Source organism: Protopterus annectens, chromosome 9.part0, assembly GCF_019279795.1.
Source record: "Protopterus annectens isolate FY-2018-M chromosome 9.part0, PAN1.0, whole genome shotgun sequence".
In the NCBI taxonomy this organism is placed as follows: domain Eukaryota; kingdom Metazoa; phylum Chordata; order Ceratodontiformes; family Protopteridae; genus Protopterus; species Protopterus annectens.
In genome coordinates, this window is record NC_056743.1 from 1,785,594,026 (window position 1) to 1,785,613,357 (window position 19,332).

Here is a 19,332-nt window from a genome sequence, read left to right on the forward strand (position 1 = left end):
AGACAGTTGCAAGTTGGGGGCTATTATTAACTCCCCGAGTGATGTTGACATCCTACAGAAAGGCCTCACTGAGACCAACGACTGGTGTCAGAACCATGGCCTTAAGCTCAATGCCAAAAAGTGTGTTGTCATCCCCTTTGGGAAAAACCCAGTTTCCATCATCGATGGTAGTCCACTGAACACAGAAGGCATTATAAGAGATCTGGGAACAAAGGTTGACAGCAACCTCTCTTTTGTCCACCACATTGCCACTGTGGTCAGAAAGTCCTTCTGTGTGGCACATCTCATTACTAAGGGTTTTGCATCCAGGAAGAAAGAGGTCATTGTTTCCCTCTACTCTTCCCTCATTAGGCTAATCATCGAGTATAATGCCCCATTTGGCATGTACCTCACTAAACACCTGCAACAACTGGAGAGGCCACAAAAGTACCTCATAAAGAAGATACTAGGCTTTAAACATTTGTCCTATATAGATCTCCAGCTATTCTCTGTCTCATATCACCTACTTAGAGGCGATCTCTGCTTGACTTACAAAGCCATGTCTGACCCAACTCTGTTAGAAATGCTACATCTAAAGAAATCCGAATCCCTCCACACCCACGCTCCAGAGACCTCAGCCTCACTACCACAATCAACAGAACATGCTGGAGGGACAGGTTCATAACCCAGAGACTGCCCATGCTATGGAATAGACTTCCCTTACATGTCAAGCAGAGCACCTCACTGGCCCTCTTCAAGAAAAATAGAAAATTCACTCCAGTGGCTTTACTCGACCGAGGCACTGGGAACTAAGGTCGGGTGACACTATGCCAAGGTAATCCTATGGACTAGGCTTGTAAAGGCCCCAGAGCCATTAGCCTAGTACACACCTATGAACCTGTGATATCCATGTTGTGAACACATAGTAACGGTTATGATCAGACACTTGTTCATAATTTTTGTAATGTACACAGATTCATCTGCTCCATGTACTGTCAGTTACTGAAAAAACCCATAGAAGCTTAAAATGTTTTACTGGCTTTGAAAGTTGGTGAAGCACTTAGTGGTGTCAAACAGCAACATACCTGTCAACTTCTTTGCTTAAGTATTCTGGACAAATACAAAGAGGGATACACAAAGGATCAGAATTGAGGACTGTTTAAAAAAACATGCTCTAGTTCACTTAAAAAGTTAATAGAATAACCAAGTTTTGCATCAACATGCTTTTTCTGAACAATAAGAAGCATGAAGCTCTAATGGGTGGCATCATTACTGATGGACTGTAGTCCTTTGTGATCTACCAGAAAATCAAAGATTTAATGAGGGACAGGGCAAAAATCAGAGACAACTGAGAGCTACAGAAGGCAGAAATAAATTGCTCCTCTGACAGATGATAAAACAGTTTTTAAAGCTGTTAGACACTTTCCCTGGGATTCATTAAGGCATACACAAAGTATACACAGTTCTAAGTGAAGAAACAACGCAAGTGTAACTCACTTTTTTCGTTCTAATTTTTGTTTTCCTGCTGATTTTCTTGTAGCCTTAAGTATCGAAGGGGATTCATAAAGGAAGTGTAGCCTATATGTACACTTAGTGTAATCTTTCTGAGTGAGTAGAAAGCACAAAAGAATGTGGTAGGGAGGTTCTTGAATATAGGTAGTGTACGATTAGTGTAGGTGTTAATGGATTGGCCCTTTTGTTCTGTCACACTTTCTTTATATATAATATAAATGTATGTGTGTGAGTGTGTGTGTGTATGTATGTATATGTATGTATATATATATATATATATATATATATATATATATATATATATATATATATATATACACACACACACATATATATATATATGTGTGTGTGTGTGCGTGTGTGTGTACATAGATATATATATATATATATATATATATATACACACACACACATATATATATATATATATATATATATATGTGTGTGTGTGTATATATATATATATATATATATATATATATATATATATATATATATATATATATATATATATATATATGTATGGGTCTACCTGATAACTCTGAAAGCTCAGAAGAATGACAACGAGATAATCGACAACGGAGAAGACCAAATGTTGAAAATCCCGACGCTGAGAACACTGACATGTTAAGGTAAGTGTGCAGTAGGGACGGATGTTAGGGTCAGGGTGCAGGTAAGGTAAGTGTGTAAGGTAAGTGTGCGATAGTGATGGACCTTAGGGTTAGGGATAGTTGTGTATGTAAGGTTTAGTGTAGGTTTGTAAGGTTATTGGTGTGCTTGTGTTGTGTGTGTGTTTTTCGGAAAAGGTATTTGTTTTGTTGATTGTTGGGATTGTGGTTTGTTGGGCATGTGAAGTTTTGTGTTTTTGAACTTTTGGTTTTGTGGTGTCGGTGTTTTGGCGTGTCGGTGTTATCAGGTAGACCCATATATATATATATACACACAAATACATATATATATATATATATATATATATATAGATATATATAGATATATATAGATATATATATATATATGCACATATATATATATATATATGATACAGATAGATAAGTGTGGCAGAGTGAAATTCTAACCGTTTCAAAGGCTGTTTTACATTATGTCACTGTCCTTTGTTGGCTGACATTCTCCTAAGCATGGGACCCATTCATCATCTCCCTTACATGTGACCCATTCATCATCTCCCTTACATGTACGTAGTAAACTTGTTAAACATCCTTAAACCCTGTTATGATCACGAAAATGCTTAACAAGGTTATCTTTTTCTTGACATCCGAGTGTAATCATGGTGCTCCATGCAGTACAAGGAGTTTATTTTATGAGAACAGAGCATCTAGCATCATCCTCATCTGAGTGAGGTGTGTCTTGAGAGTTTGCCTGCATACACCCAGAATGGTTGTAACGTAAAAATGAAACTGAAAGTGGACACTTTTTTTAGTATAATATGTTCTGAGAGCAATTTCTTCTCTGTACATTGTTTTACTTTGTTGCACACTAAAGAGCAAAGTGCAAAAACGTAGGGCAGCTTGCCTCATGTTGCAGGATAAGACAGAGGCCAAAGCTTTTCAGGTTTGTTGACCTTTCCTTCTTTCTTTTTCTAAGCTAATAAACAGCACTAATATGGCAAGCCTGGACCTGTGCCAGCCATTTGGAGTAAACGCATTGTAAGATGAAAGTGTTACGGTTTAAGCATCGTCCCTTAGAGGTGGGAAGGAATAGGCACTCATGTATGGTTCTGTAAGTCAGTTGTAGAACAGAGAGTCCACTCTCCAATATCACTTCCCTTATGTGATCTGAAGAGCTGCTGAAAAAAGCCTGACTACATCATACTGTAGTTCTGAATCACTGGTGACAAGACCAGGAAGAAAAGTAAAGTACAAAATATCTTATATTCCGGGAAGAAATGTCCTTGACTGTGAAATAAAATCAGGTCTGAATAGCTTCCCTTCTATGATATTTTTAGGGAAGAAATAGTACAAAGAACTGGCTGTGTATCATAGAGGGATGAAGCCTAATCTATGACCCAGAGTTGAGTACCAGCTCATGAGCTGAATGGCTATGTAGCGGAGAGTGGAAGTGACTGGCTTATACCAGTTCGCCCACCCCATGAGGAAGGAGTGGTGGTTCCTCAGCTGATTGTTCTCATTCAAATGGAGGCTTGCATCACACCAGTGGTCCAGGGAATGTGAGTTTGGCTTTCCCAAGCCGGTGATGGTAATCCATGTAGACTTTTGTCTGGGTAGCATACGTATGTTGGTGAAGGCATAGGAGGTCTCTGTGGTGACAGAGGTGCTCACATCAGCCACCAGGTGTGAGAGAGTTTTACATACTGTGAATACTTGCTTCTGGTGTGATATGAATTGCTGATGGAAGGTTATTATGTACCTCCTGACTGGAGACAGACTGGTATAGATACTGAAGCCCACCAATCTAAGAGCAAGTCAGACTAACCCAAGCTAAGGGGTGATGACACACATTTCTGGCAGTAGATCAGCAGAAGGTAGGGAAGTGGACAAGGGACATAATGCACCTTCATGACTGCCAGGCTAATAGACTTTCTGAACTATTCTCTCCCATGCTAGGAACAGTCAGTCCGGAGGCACAGATGGGCTCAAAGCCAGTTGATGGAGGCTTGGTGGTGAACAGGTAGTGGAGCAAGAAGCACCAAGGCAAAAAAAAAACAAGAAAGTTAAAATAATTAAGACCGTGTTATAGTGACACTGGGGTATTATAACAATGCAGAAAAAATTATATAATTGGGAATTTTTTTTTTCCATTTTTTTATGTTGTCAGGGTCACAGTAAGATAGAAGCTTTCTCAGAAACTATACGGAAGATAGGACGAGAAACCAGTCCACTGCAAATCACCAATAGCACTGATGCACATGCTTACAACCTGTTAGACAGTTTGTGTAGTAATGCAACACATGATACAGATCTTTGTTGGTGGGAGGAAAACAGAGGGGAGGGGGAGTCCTTCAGATTCAAAATGCAAAGGAGGCCTAAAATTAGCCAGTTTGCTACTTGACTGTACACTCTTAAAATTTCCAGAATTTGTCATGCAAAATCTATTAATGATCCGTTTTGGATTATGATTATTAAATCTTTCATAGATCGCCTAGGTCTTTCAACTAAATTTGATTCCTCTTGTTGACAAGATATCAAGCATTTTCCCAAAACTCCACTCGTATATCAAGTTTTTAATATTTTAATATTCATTTAAAAGCTGTATCTGCTCAAGGAATTCATGCTATTAAAGTCACTCACAGAAAATGCTGACATTTCTGTAAATACTGAACCTTAAAGATAATCATACTTTCCTGTGTTAAAAGTTGTTTGCTTGCAACATATCAGTGTTGACAGTAGTCAGACCTCTCATTTGTCCCTGTTTCGAAGACATGTTCCTGTTTTCAGGCAGAAATTACACATGTGCGGAGGATGTCCCTATTTTTGTAGGTATGTCCCTATTTTCTGGATTGATTTTCCCCTTCACAACATTTTCTGAATTCCCCTCATAACATGAATTTCGAAGCTATCTAGTACTCAGAAAACGTCATTATTTAACCAACCTACTAATGGCAGCACTAATTATATCTTACATCTCCCTTTTTCTGAACCACAATTGCATAACCTTGTATGATCGAATTGTGCAGTGCAGTTCATTAAAGTCTACAGATTTTATGCTGCCTCTTTAATAATGTGCTTATATTTCTCCTATCTTTCTGTCACTTTGTTTTTTAAGTGTTTCTGAGTAGTATCCCACATTTCTACTAGAAGCGGGAAGAGTTATGTGCTGTTTGTTATTCAAATTTTACGTTAGATTGTCATATTTTAAATGGACGTTCCTACTTCTCAAAGGCCTTTGTTTCTGTTTTCAATGTCTGCAGGTTGAGACAGTAATGTGCTGATTTCATGAGCTGAAATGAGAGACCATTGGTACCTTAAAAAGTTCCACTCCACAACTTAACTTGATAATTATAAATGTTTTAAAATTATTTTTATTTTTAAAGTATAATCTTAATAAATTCAAATTAGTTGCATTATGGTTGATGTGGGGGAAAAATCGTGCCTTACATTTCATTATACCCAAGTATTAAATTCCACTTACTACTATAGAATTTGTATTTATTATTAATTGGTGTCACAGTTAACAGTAATCATGCTTGTTCACTCTATGTAACATTTTAGCAATTATCCACGACTGGATGTGGGTAATTAAACAAAGCCAACTGTGGGTAAATCCTGCATTACCCGCACACACACACACACACACACACACACACACACACATGGATTATTGCTATTATACAATAACATTATTTAAGAAAAAGTCTTATCTTTTCTAAATAATATCATTATGTAAAAGGACTTTAGTGCTCTTCCACCAGCTTCTGGTAGTCTGGGGCATTCAATGTATGTACTGGGCATGCTCTGTGGCTGCACAATACATTGTTGTCTCTGTTTTTGTGTCTGCTAAGGTATCTTTTGTGGAATCCAGATGGTCTGTGTCTGTGTAATTTTAAAATGTAAAGCTGCTTGCCTCATATTTCTTCAGTTCTTTATAAAAGTTATGGTTTGCAGGCTTGTCAATAATGAGAGATATCTCTGTTTCGGTAAGTAAGGGGTATGCTGTGGACCTGTTTGTAGGGGCACTCCTGGCATTGAAATCTGTGAGTTTTTTTGTACTGTGTCATATTCTGCAGTTTACTTAGTTTTTTTATATACATTTAAAAGTTTCTGCTTAGCGACATGGAGAAAGTTAGTTGACAGAACTATAAGTTCTATATGGTATAAGTGTTTGCTGGTATTTCTTTTCCATAAGCAGTTAGTTTAATCATTTTTGATTGAGTGATACCTTCGTCTTTGGTTATATTCTTTGTGAATGTGAGGGGGGGGATATTAATCTAAAATGATTCTGATGCATTAAATGTTTATTTGGGGTATGTGCCCATAACATCTGTCATGCTTAGCATCTGTTAAGGAGTTGCTTATGCATACTGTACTAATGCTTTGTGTCCTAGTTTTCACATTTAATTACTTTTATTTAATTGTATATCACCCATATAGGGTGGATAGTCTTATGTCTTCTTTGTATTTTGTAAATGTGTTAATTTTTTCCAGTCGCATGCTGTAGACAGACCAAGACTAAAATGAATCCTTGATGTCTAGTTTGCCACCACCCTTTTCAAAATAAATTAAAATATGTTCTGTTTTGTAAAGGGTGTTGCTTCAATTTCTTCAGCTTTGGTATTGTTAGGAATTGCATCTGAATGTTGTATCATAGTTCAATTACTTCCAAAATATTCAAGTTATTGTTCTTCCATTAATCACTGCTTAAGGAATTTGTTTTTTCTGCTTAGCTTGGATTACCTTTCATTTTTCTTTTGTATGGCCCATTTTGCCTCATTCGTGCTGCGGTAGCGTTGTCGCCTCACAGTTAGACGTTGTCCTGTTCGATTCTCAGCTAGAGTGTCTTCTGTGTGGAGACATGCGTGAATGGGCGTACCTTCATTGAAGGTTGTATGTCAGGGCTGGCAACTCGGCACGTAAAAATCTACTGCCAATCATTAGTGGACCGGAGTTCTGCTGTGGCGACCCCTAACCGGGAAAAGCTGAAAGACACAACAACAACAACATGTACACATTTAAACATTGAAATTAATAAATATTGCTGCCTTTCCCTCAAAGTTTCACTAATCTCTTTATCTTACCGTGCCATTTGGACTTTAAAATCATTATTTTTTTTCCTGACATACAATGGTATAGATACCGTACTTTGTAGTTTGCTGCACTCATGAGCTCTGACTTTTGTATGTAAAATAACTTCAGGCCAACTGGCGATATGTAACTAAAACAATAAAGGCAATAATATGCTATCTTTAGTAGAAAAATGAAAACTGCTTTTACTGTATGTTGTTCCTTTTAAATTTGGTGGCTGCTTTATTCAATAACATATTGCCTTAATGCATTTATTTTATGTTAGCAGAGTAACCCAAGATGGCACTGAGAAGGATAGCGCTGAGACTGCTGAGTGGTAGAAGTCATTTATTGTTCAGTACGGTTCCGACTCGGGGTGCAGCAACACAACATAAAGGTATAGTACTTTGTTGATGGGACAGATAATGTTAATGTACAAACAGAAGTAAAGCAATACTTTAATGGAAACAGCCAGTACACATATTCCCCTTAAGACACTGGCTTAAATAGAAGCATGGTAGTTGTGTAAAATGTTATTGTAAGGTATTTAAAAAAACATATTTTTGTTCAGGGTTGATGTAAACTTTAAGATATGAGATTTGCTGTAAAGGTTTTAGCATAACTGCCATCTACAGAATGGTTGAGATGGTGCTGCTTTCTATGAATGTGACTCTTGGGAGTTGATCTTTGTAATTTGGGGTTCTTAATTTTTAATGATAATGCAGAGCTGTAGGTGGCAGTAAATAATGACAATGTGTCTCTAATAGAGCATATCAGCTTGGTTTCCCATTTCTGTTATCATGATGAGCCATTTTTATTTTTTGGCTGGAGGAGAATCCTCAAAAACACATTTGCAAGGTTATATATTTATGCAATATGACTCTTAAAACACCTGTTGTGTTTCTACAGAGAAATGACTGCCTAGGATGACTTCAGTTTTAATGCAGTCTACCAAAATGTACTGCTTTTGTATAGAAGTTGTTAGTTTTTGCTTTGTTCTTTTGGTAAGGAGACTGTTGAGAACAGCAATCTCTTCTTGGAACTCCCAACATGGAGTTACAAACTAGAAAGTGTCCATTCTTCTGTACCCGATAATTCCTCATGCTCTAAACAGAGGTATACAAGTTGTCCCATTTGTCTGCTAACTGTTGTACAAGGCTACCTGCCTGTTGTAACTGGTAACGTCAAAGCAAAGTCCAGCTTTAGAGATCAGCTGAATAGGTGGAACTAACTCCTGGGTGGAGTTACATCATGACAGGGTCAAACTGAGCATAGTTATGTTTTTAAATAAATAACTCATAATACAGTACTGTATGTGGTAAGAAGCTATAATGCTTCCACCTATAAGAGACACTGGCATCCCTTACTCCCAGCTTAGTACAGCTACAGGGAAATCTTCTGATTTTAACATTACATGACTGTTGCAGTAGCCTAAGCTATTAGGATTATATCCTGCCAAGGTTACAACCCACTAGTCAGCTTAGTGGTCTTTTAAAGCTGAGCCGATATGTTCCTTCTGGGAAAACCTTCATAGGTTCATAGGTGTGTACTAGGCTAATGGCCCTGGAGCTTTTACAAGCCTAGCCCATAGAAGTGCCCTGGCATCGTGCCACCCGATGTTGGTTCCCAGTGCCTCTATCAAGTAGAGCCACTGGAGTGATCCCGGGGTGAACTTTCTATTACCTATCCACTCATCAAGATCTCTTTTGAAGAGGGCCAGTGAGGTGCTCTGTTTGACATGTATGGGAAGTCTGTTCCATAGCATGGGCAGTCTCTGGGTGAGGGACCTGTCCCTCCAGCATGTTCTGTTGATTGTGATAATGAGATTGAGGTCTCTGGAGCGTGTGGTGTGGAGGGATTGGGATATCTTTAGATGTAGCATTTCTAATAGAGCTGGGTCAGACATGGCATTGTAAGTCAAGTGAAGATCGCCTCTAAGTAGGTGATATGAGACAGAGAATAGCTTGAGTCTTTTGAGTCTGTCCGTGTAGGGCATGTGTTTAATGCCTAGGATCTTGTTCATGAGCTACTTCTGTGGCCTCTCCAGCTATTGCAGGTGTCTAGTGAGGTACATGCCAAATGGGACATTATACTCCATGACTGGTCCAATGAGAGAAGAGTAAAGAGAGATGACCTCTTTCTTCCTGGATGCAAAACCCTTGGTAATGAGATATGCCACATAGAAGGACTTTCTGACCACAGTGGCAATGTGGTGGTCGAAGAAGGGGTTGCTGTCAACCTGCGTCCCCAGATCTCTTATAATGCCTTTAGTGTTCAGTGGGCTCCCATCGATGTGGTAATTAGTGGGAAGTGAGTTTTTACCAATGGGGATGATGACACAAATATTTGGCATTAAGCTTAAAGCCATGGTTTCAACACCAGTCATTGGTCTCAGTGAGGCCTTTCTGTAGGATGTCTGCATCACTTGGTGAGTCAATAATGGCTCCCAACTTGCAGTCGTCTGCGAACTTGGTTAGCCAGAGTCCCTTTGTGCTGGCCAGGACTTCTGAGAAGTATATGCCAAACAGGAGAGGACCCAGGACTGATCCCTGTGGGATTCCACTTGTGACTGGTTGGCAGTCTGACTTGGAGTCTACTACATTCTCGCTGTGTGTTCTGTCTGTGAACCAATTTGCAACGCACCTAGTGATATAGGGGTTGATGCCTAGTTTGGTGAGTTTATCAATAATTCCCGAGTGAGGAATGGTATCAGAGGCCTTGGCCAGATCGAGGTAGGCTGTATGCACTGCCTTACCTTCATCCACAGCCCTGGTGACTGACTCAAAGAAGTCAACCGGGTTGAGCAGGCACGATCTCCCTTTCACAAAGCCAAATTGCGTGGGGTCTAGAGTTTGGAGATTTCCTATATTTTTGTTAATCAGGTCCATGATGATGCACTCCATAGCTTTACATAGACTCATCAGGCTAACGGGGCGATAATTGCCAAGGTCTGTAGTTGCTCCCCCTTTATGGAGAGGGATGACTGTAGCAGTACGCCATTTGGTAGGGACAAAGCCTGAGGTGAGGCTGTGACTGAACAGGGCACACAGATGTGGTACCAGTTCACTTTGTAGTTCATGTAGAACACAGCCAGGGATATTATCAGGTCCCATGGAAGCTGTATTCTTGGCCTTGGACAGTGCAGCTTTAACCTGTGCTGCAGTAATGCTGAGTACCTGGCATTCTTCCGGTATTGTGATTGGTCCTTTAGAGGGGGAGAATGGGGTAAAGTTGGCACTGAATCTGTTGGCCAGTATGTTGGCAGTATCTATTGGCTCAGTATGGGAGGTACCATTGTGCAGTAACTCAGAGCAAATCTGGGTATTGCCATGGAGGTTCTTGATATAACTGTAGAAGGCTTTGTGATTGTTTTTAGTGTTTGCTGCAATCCTGCCTTCATAGCTGGCTTTAGAGGATTTTTTTTCAACTTTTTGTTGAGGCTAATAAGGGAGTTTTTCCAGTCTAGTCTTAGCCAGTATCCAGAAGCCCAGGGGTGACAGATGCAGGCCATCTCTTGTAAAGCATTGAGGTCTGTCAGTCAATGAGGTCTGTCAGTCATGTCATCCCAAGCAGACAGATACTGGAGCCCCTTAGAATGACACCAGAAACTTGGCCAATTGTTGAAGTCAATCAGTTTTTGTTTGTACTGCGGTATCATTCTGGGCGATGGTAAGATACTGCTCAGGACTAGGGTCATACCTGCCTGGGCCACATAATCTGAGAGCTCCACCATGTCTGTTTTCATGTAGTCCAGGGAGGTGCATCTCCGGTCATTCACACCCACATGGACAATGACAGAGTCCCTACTTGTACTTGTGGAGTGACCTGAGTGTGTGTGTTATGTGTCTGATTATGGCACCTGATAGACAGCTGACTGTTACCTTCTCCTTATTCAACCTAGTGAGTGGGAAATCTGTGTGCCTCACTATTGAGTCACCTATGATTAGTGTATTGGGCAAGGTGTTTAGCCTTGGGGGCTTAGGTTGAGGGGCACACTGTGGAGATGAGGTATATGTCCTGTGGTTTGTGCTGTGTTGTGGTGGTTGAGTGAATTTCTGTCTTGGAGGTCTCTGCTGTCTGGGTAAATTTCTATTGACAACCTCCACGAAGGTGGGTGTGTGGTTAGTGTTTTTATGTGAGAGATGTGATGGTGGGTGTTCTGGAGGGCAATGTGTTCCATGTGTTGTGGTGCAGGTGTTGACCTTCTCCTGTTGACCAGCTAGTCTGGTCTTTGCTGGAGAGTGCGTAGCTTCCAATTTGGTGATGTAAGTGCATCTCTCACAAGTCTTGAGTGTTGGGAGGTAAGAGGAGAGGGCTGTCTGTGTACATGAGGCAGTTGCTACACCGCCTCAGAATGCCAAAGTGCACCAGATTAATAAGAGAAAGTACAGAGAACTGCCCTTTAATCATGGCAGGTGGGGTGGTCATGACTACTAAGTACTGGAGCTATTTCCGTGAAGAACAACTAGTGCTGATGGCACTTAGGTGTGTTACAATAATTGCTACAATAACCTGTTGAAGTGTAAAGTGATTAAGCTATCTGAAGTGCAAGAGAGAAAGAACTAGCAATATTCAAGGGTAAAACTGAAGAGCAGGCTTTCTGGCACCAATAATAGTTTACCTCAGCTCGGCACCGCGAGGCAGAGCTTAAACAAGCATAAACCCACTCAAACGTGGGCTTTTAAACCAAAAATTTGAAAGGGATGAAAAAACTGCCCAAACAGCCAATACAGAAACGCTTGGGGGGGGGGGGGCGCAGAAGCTTACAAACAGTCCTGGATACAGCAAATCTGTATCTGGACTAGACTAGTTACAGGAAAGGTGGGAAACAAGCGCAACACAGGCTTTTGAACCAGAAAGTTGAAATGGATGGAAAACCTGCCCAAATGGCCAATAAACTACAATTTCTGGGCCAGAAACCACTCCTCTTGTGGTAGCTAGGCTACCTAGTGCTTACCACCCCCATTTAAATAAATGCAATTAAATTAAAAATAAATACAGAAAGAGCAGTAAATTATGAAAAAATCAAAATGGAGGTACTTGGAGTATCTCTTTTTCCTTTCTGATGCTCTTGCAGTCTGCAGGATGGAAAAACTGGATCCGCTAAGCTGAAACAAGCGCAAACCCACCCAAACGTTATCTTTTATACCAGAAAGTTGAAATGGTTGAAAAAACTGCCCAAACAGCCAATAATCTACAATTTCTGGGCCAGAAACCACTCCTCTTGTGGTAGATAGACTAACTAGTGTTTACCACTCCCACTGATTAAGCTAGAAAGCTTCCCTCTAATGCAGAAAGGCTTGGGGGGCTCATAAGCTTACAAACAGTCCTGGATACAGCAAATCTGTATCTGGACTAGACTAGTTACAAGGTGGGAAATAAGCTTAGAACTTCTTTTTTTTTTTTTTTACAGAAAAGCAGCTAAAATAGCAGTAAAAACAATTCAAATACAGTGCAAGCTAGCACACTTCAGTGTAATGTAGCAGTATTAAAGCAAATACAGTTTAAATAAATGCAAATAAATTAAAAAAATAACTAAAAACAAGTGCAGAAAGCAGTAAATTAGGAAAAAAATGGAGGCACTTAAGTATCAGAAAACAATGTCAACAGATATATAAATAAATCAGGCAAGCAAAAATTAGGACAGTGCAGAACTCTGAACAGTTAAAAAGTGCTATACTTATCAGCTCTATATTTCCAGATTGTTTGAGAAGCACAGTCAGTCAGAACACAAGGAGATTCTAGCAATGGACGTACAACACAGAAAATACACCCCAGGCAATGACAGACAGTTAAGATGGGCTGGCTCAACAACCCCCACCTGAAACTAGCTTCTGAACTACCCTGTGAAACAAAGTGCAGACAACAACAAAGGACAGAAACAGTACAGCAAATATATAAATAATAAAGCAAATATATAAATACACACAGTGCAAACTGAGTTGCAAAAAGAGTACTTATCAATTTGGAATATAAGATGGGAAACAGTTCCACCTCTGTTCATAGTCAGGAGAATTTAGCACTCTGCTATATCAGCTCTATACAAATTCATAGAAATGCAGTGCTTTGAGTACGTGGTGGACTTGGGGAGAGTTTGATGAGGGTTTGTCCACAAAAACCCTAAATGTGAAATAACTGGCCTGAATCACAAGTGCTAAAACCAAAACTAAGACGCATAGAATAGCAGACAAATTTAATCAGGCTACTAACAAGCAGTAATAAGTGCAGAATAAGAGCAGTTGAACACTTTAGAGCACACAGAACAGCAAACTAAGGTAATAAAGAAGGTAGAAGACAGTTACAGTAAGAACAGCTGAATAAAGTAAAGTAATGTTTTTTTTTGCTAGTGGAGAGGGATGAAATACAGCACACTTAAGAGACTACAGAGGTTGTCCTTCCCAAATGCTCTGTCTGTATAGAGTGGATAGAGCTGAAGAGATGGGACTGATAGAAGTGTCTGAAATCAAAATATGATCTCACTGTGCTCAGTTGAGTGAGCAAATGAGATGGACCCAGGAGGAGTGTTCGAGGGAGGGTGGGAAACTAACTGCAGAGAGACAGAGAGACCACAATATGAAATGAAACAAATAAATAATTAGAAAAATAAAATGCAGTACTATATGTAACACTGGGAGTTACAGATAGTACTGCAGGTAGATAGCAGCCAGCCAAACAACTCCGATATTTGAGCAGAAATAAATTCACAGATATGTGACTAACACTTATAAGCAGAAACCCTCTAGGCTAAGAGTTAAACACCGAATATCAAAGAAGTGAAAACAACAATAACCCCCACTGAAACCAGTATGCTACACCTGTAGCAAGGTAACTGCAGAGAGACAGAGCGACCACAGTATTCAATAAAACAAATAAATAAACAGAAAAATAAAATGCAGTGCTGTCTGTAACACTGGGAGTTTATACTCGACTCAGCTTGTAATACAGTTGATTGCAGGTTTTTATTTTTCTGATAAAATCTTGAAAATATTCTGTCAGATTGCTTTTATGGTAGGAAAGTCACTTTGTTTGGACTGTCCTGTACTTGTTGAGAGGATTTTAACTCTGTGAATACTTGTGCAAGCATACTGTGTTAAAGTCTTTTATTTTTTACTTTTTTGCATTTGGTTGTAGATTTTTTTGCTGTCAAAAGGTTTACTGAATCTCATCTTATTTCCTGTCTGAACCAATGAAAAAATTACCAGTCTTCTCTGTTCTTTCCTCACGTCCTCATCCGCAAAAAGAAGAAGAAAATTGCTAGGGAGTATTTGGGTGTCAGTCTGACTCCTGCTTTGCTTCACCTGCCGATGGGTGATTCTGCTGTGGATGGAATCGGTATTGGTTTTTCAGACTGCTCATCATTATCTCTCATTCCCCTGTGGTGTAACACCTACAACCAGTAAGGAAAGGAAGTAAGACATGTCCTCTGCTGCTTTAGGTATGTCCTCCTTCTGGCCAGAGAGAAATACTCTTGTTGGTGTCGGGGGGGGGGGTGCTGGTGAAGGTTAACAATATAGTCAGGACAGTGTGCCTTATCCCTGAAATAGTGTTCCTGCTATGAGTTTTTTTCCTAAGCAGTTTCCCAGGAAAAGAAAGCAAAAAATTAACAATGTGGCTTCTCCTGTGTCAATTTCTGTGAACAGGAAATACCTACTGGGATTTGCTATGGAATTGATTTCTGCTTTTAATGTGAAAACGTCTTCTTCTTCTCCTGACAGATTGAGCTCCTCCCATTCTGACACTGATTCTCTGTCATAAGAACAGGGATTGCATAGTGAGTGAGTTTCTTCACAAACTGAAGATTCTGAGGAAAGTGTTGCTTCACATTTCTCTCCAGAAGGCGTATCTTTTTCTAAGACTTCAACTAAAATGAAAGAGGTATTTTACTGGCAACAAAATAAAATGGTTGTTTCCCAGCAAAAGTATTATGATTTCTTACAGCTGGATATTCACAACCTGCAGCTGACCTTCCCATTTTATCTGCTTTAGAGGATGTTTCCCTGACCGTTTGTAGTTTACCTGACAGTCAGTCTCCTTCCCCTAGTAATTCTGATAGGTTATACAAGGTACCTCAGACTCTGGAATACATGTTTTCTAACCCCAAAGTAGAGCATGTATTGATCTTATTTATTTTCTAAAACTGCTTCTGCTAAATGATGCTAATCCCATTCCCTGCGATAAGGATGGGAACACTTTTTGACAAAGTTTATTCAGCCAGGCTTACATGTTAAATATTTTAATGCTGTCCTTTGAAACATGAAAAAGTTAACTGTCAGCCTTTGTTCTTCTAAGGTAAAGAATTCCTTGAATGTCTTCACTTTATCAGCTTCTAGTGTAATTAAATATTCTTTAAGATGTTGTTATGATTGTGCTGCTACTACCAGGACAATTATGAGAAGATTAACTTGTGTATGTTGTCAAAACGTAACTGAAGATATTAAATCTGAAATATTAAATTCTCTTCTTGATAAGGAAGTTCCTTTTGTCTCACCTGCTGCAGAGGTACATAAGAGATTTGATGAGAGAGGGAAGTTGCTTCAAGAAAAGACCAAAATCCTCAACCCTCCTTTTCTAAGTTGAATAAAAATTGTCTTTCTATCCCGCTCCCCTTTTAAAAAAGAGCAATTTAAGCAGCAAGTGGTATTTTAAAAAACATGGAAAAGAAGATCTGAAAAGAAAGGAAAAACATCTCAGAATCAAGGACAGTTCAAAAAGTCATAATGACTATTTGCCTCTTCAGCATCCTCCCCCCAACCCTGATGTCTGTTCCTCAGTGTAGGTCTTCATCTTTCCCAGTGGCATTAGATTGTCTCAGACAAATGGATGGTTATAATCCTCCAACAGGGATAAGATGGCAAAGTGAGGCCCTTTCTCCTTTTTAGTGGATCCCTCCCTGTCCAGTAAACTAAACAAACCTTTTCCTTCAGTTTTGTTACAAGTGTTATCCCAGGGTGGCATAGAACCAGTGCCTTCCAGCTAGATGGGCAAAGTTTTTTTTTTCTGTTACTAAAGAAAGAGGCAACATAGAGACCTCTCCTGGACCTTTTGTTTCTCAATCTTTTTGTCAAGGTCCTAAAGTTCAAAATATTAGCCTTTCAAACCGTTTCACCTCTCATACCTTTACTCACTTTTACGTTAAAGTTAGACTTAAAAGATGCCTACCATCACATTCCCACTTGCAAAGATTTTAGACATTTTATAAGATTTTCTGCATCTGGCTTATCCTTTCACTTCTCTCTTACTCCACCTAGGGTATTTACAGTGTCTGGCTCCAGCAGTTGCTTACTGTAGACATCAAGGCATTCACATTTTTTCCATATTTGGACAGTTGTCATATATACTTACACTTAACCTTAGAAGTGTATGTAATAAAATAGCTCCACTGCTAGCCTGGATTGATAAAAATAAACTTGACATACTCACCTTTACTGAAACATGGCTACATCCCAATGTAAAAGACTCAGAAATAATACCTTCAAACTTTATAATAACCAGAAGAGATAGATCTAAAAAAAGGGGGGAGGAATGACACTCCTGTATCCCTCTACACTAGTCTCCTTTTCAAACCTTAATATATCAAAAATAATTTGCATAATAGTAATATGTATCCCACCAGGTAACAATATACCAGTGTTGGAAAATATTTTATCCTGGACATCCCAAACCATAAACCTTGAAACAATAATCTTAGGAGACGTAAGTATAGATTGGCAAACCATAGCTTCCGACTCCCCCACAAATAGTACAAATCTGTATGTTTTTTTCTCAGGTTATCAATGCTCCAACAAGATACAGCAAAGATCTTGCCTGCTAGTCCACCTTAGACTGGGTTTAAGTATCCCACCCTGCTAATTACCCCTCTTCTGGTACACTGCCTAACTCCCTGAGCGATCATCTACCAGCTTACTCCCTTAGAACAAACTCTCAACAACTAAGAGTACACACTATAAAATCAGTTATGAGCGCAATTATTTTTTGTCAGCATAAATTTAGCAATCTCCTACAGGAAATAGACTGGACACCCCTTAAACAACTACCCCTTAATGCTGCTGTACTATACTTTAATAACACCTTCCTTCACATACTTAATACCCCAGCTCCCATTCGTATGAAAAGAATCAAAAATAACTCAGCACCATGGCTCTCTAAGGAATGTAAACACCTGATGATGCAAAGGGACCTAGCCTGGTCAACCTGGAAACAAAACAAAAATGAACAAAATCATGTCAATTTCAAAACACTACGTAACAAAGTGACAAAACTAATCAACAGAGATAAGAAGTCAGATTATTCCCAGCTTCAACTCCAGCATAAAATCAACCCCAGTAAATGTTGGCACTCCATATCTTCTCTTCTTAATCCTGGAAGAAATGGAGAGCACACCCTATCACCAGATACCCCTCCATCACAAACAGCCGAAAACTTTAACAAGCACTTCATAAAATCAATTTTAGACCTACTAAGTAACATCCCTAATGATGGACCCCCCCACCCTTCAACCTATTCAGACACCGTCCCCAGGCCATCAACTACTTCTAACTCTGTCATTACTAATCCCCATTCCCAACAAAATGTCATACAAGCCCCATTCACATTTCAGCCCATACCCACTGACACTATTAAGAAACTACTACAAAAACTAAAACCCCACTCTACTTCAGCTGACAGTCTCCCCCCATTCTACCTCAAACTGGCTGCTAACTCAGTTGCCTACCCAGTCAGTATCTTTATAAATAGGTCTTTATCCTAATCAGAAGTACCTACCATATGGAAACAATCTTACATCACCCCCATCCACAAAGAAGGCAACTCTTTTGATCCATCCAATTTCTGTCCTATATCCATCTTGTCACCCATATCCAAAATTCTCAAGAGAAGTATCCATCAGCAGGTAATACAATATCTATTGCAAAACAATTTTTTAACCAAAACCCAACATGGCTTCTGACCTAGCCACAGCACAGCTACAGCCCTATTATCTTTTACAAAAACAGTGAACAAGGCCAGAGATGCAGGATGCTATACAGCCTCAGTATTCATTGATCTCTCCAAGGCCTTTGACACAGTGTCTCACCCATTACTTTTGAACACACTGTCCAACTTAGGCTTCTCACATAACACAGTAAAATGGTTTCAGAGCTACCTCAAGGACTGAAATGGTCCAACAAATTCTCACCCTTTCTCCACAGCCCTACTGGAGTCCCCCAAGGCTCCATCCTAGGACCCCTACTCTTCAACATTTTCACAAACAACCTTCCACTGCCTCTCACCCTGGGACCTTCATTCAATATGCTGATGATTCCACTATAATCTGCACTGCTCAATCACTACCAGAACTACTCTCAAAAACTCAACAGTCCTTTACAGCAGTTGAATCCTGGCTAAAAAAATGCCCAACTCTTTCTTAATCCAAAGAAGACAAAACTAGTACTCTTTCATCCCAAAAACACCTCCCCTGTCACTGATCATTTCAACATCTTTCATCTGATAACACTGCAGTAGAAATAGTGCAGGAAACCAAACCTCTAGGTGTTATCATTGACAATAAACTTTCATTTGACCCCCATATACAGCAAAATATAAAGAAAACTCATCAAAAACTGGGACTCTTATATAGAAACAAACACTTTTTTTACTGCAGCAACCAAAACTGCCCTTGCAAAAACATTTTTACTTCCCTCTCTTCTGTATGGTGCCCCTATTTTAACTAACTTACAAAATTCTACCTTAAGCAAGTTGGAACAGTGCTATATCAAAGTTGCAAAGTTTGCCACAAACTCTGAATATCGCACACACCACTGTAAACCACTCGTAGAATTAAACTGGCTTGAACTACCCAATCAACTTGCCTTTATTCAGCTATCCACCTTGCACAACCTTATTTTCAAGCCTAATGCCTGCCCTGCCTAGCCAATCTAGTCACACCTTACACACCAAATCGATCCCTACGATCAGAAGACAAAATCTCTCAGCTATCTCAAAACCGACAAGAAAACCTGGTCACGCTCTATATTCATACTCCATCTTTATACATTGGTATTCAGTACCTCTAGCTACCAGGTTTATTCCTGGCCTAAGCCATTTCAAAGCCTCTTTAAAAATCATCTCAAATATACATGGCTCTACTCCTGCATAAAGCCTGCCTAAT

General features: G+C 39.6%; 1 protein-coding gene across 4 annotated transcripts in view; it reads left to right on the forward strand.

The window, feature by feature from the left end:
• Positions 1 to 19,332, forward strand: part of GCDH (glutaryl-CoA dehydrogenase) — a 455,659-nt gene that overhangs the window by 48,910 nt on the left and 387,417 nt on the right. For 3 of the 4 annotated variants that reach the window (XM_044084655.1, XM_044084653.1, XM_044084656.1), the window contains exon 2: positions 7,477 to 7,584. In XM_044084655.1, the coding sequence (XP_043940590.1) occupies positions 7,488 to 7,584 (97 nt within the window). In that variant the 5' untranslated portion in view covers positions 7,477 to 7,487. Of the gene's footprint in view, positions 1 to 7,473; positions 7,585 to 19,332 lie in introns of all 4 variants that reach the window. The other variant, XM_044084654.1, reaches the window with a different exon arrangement.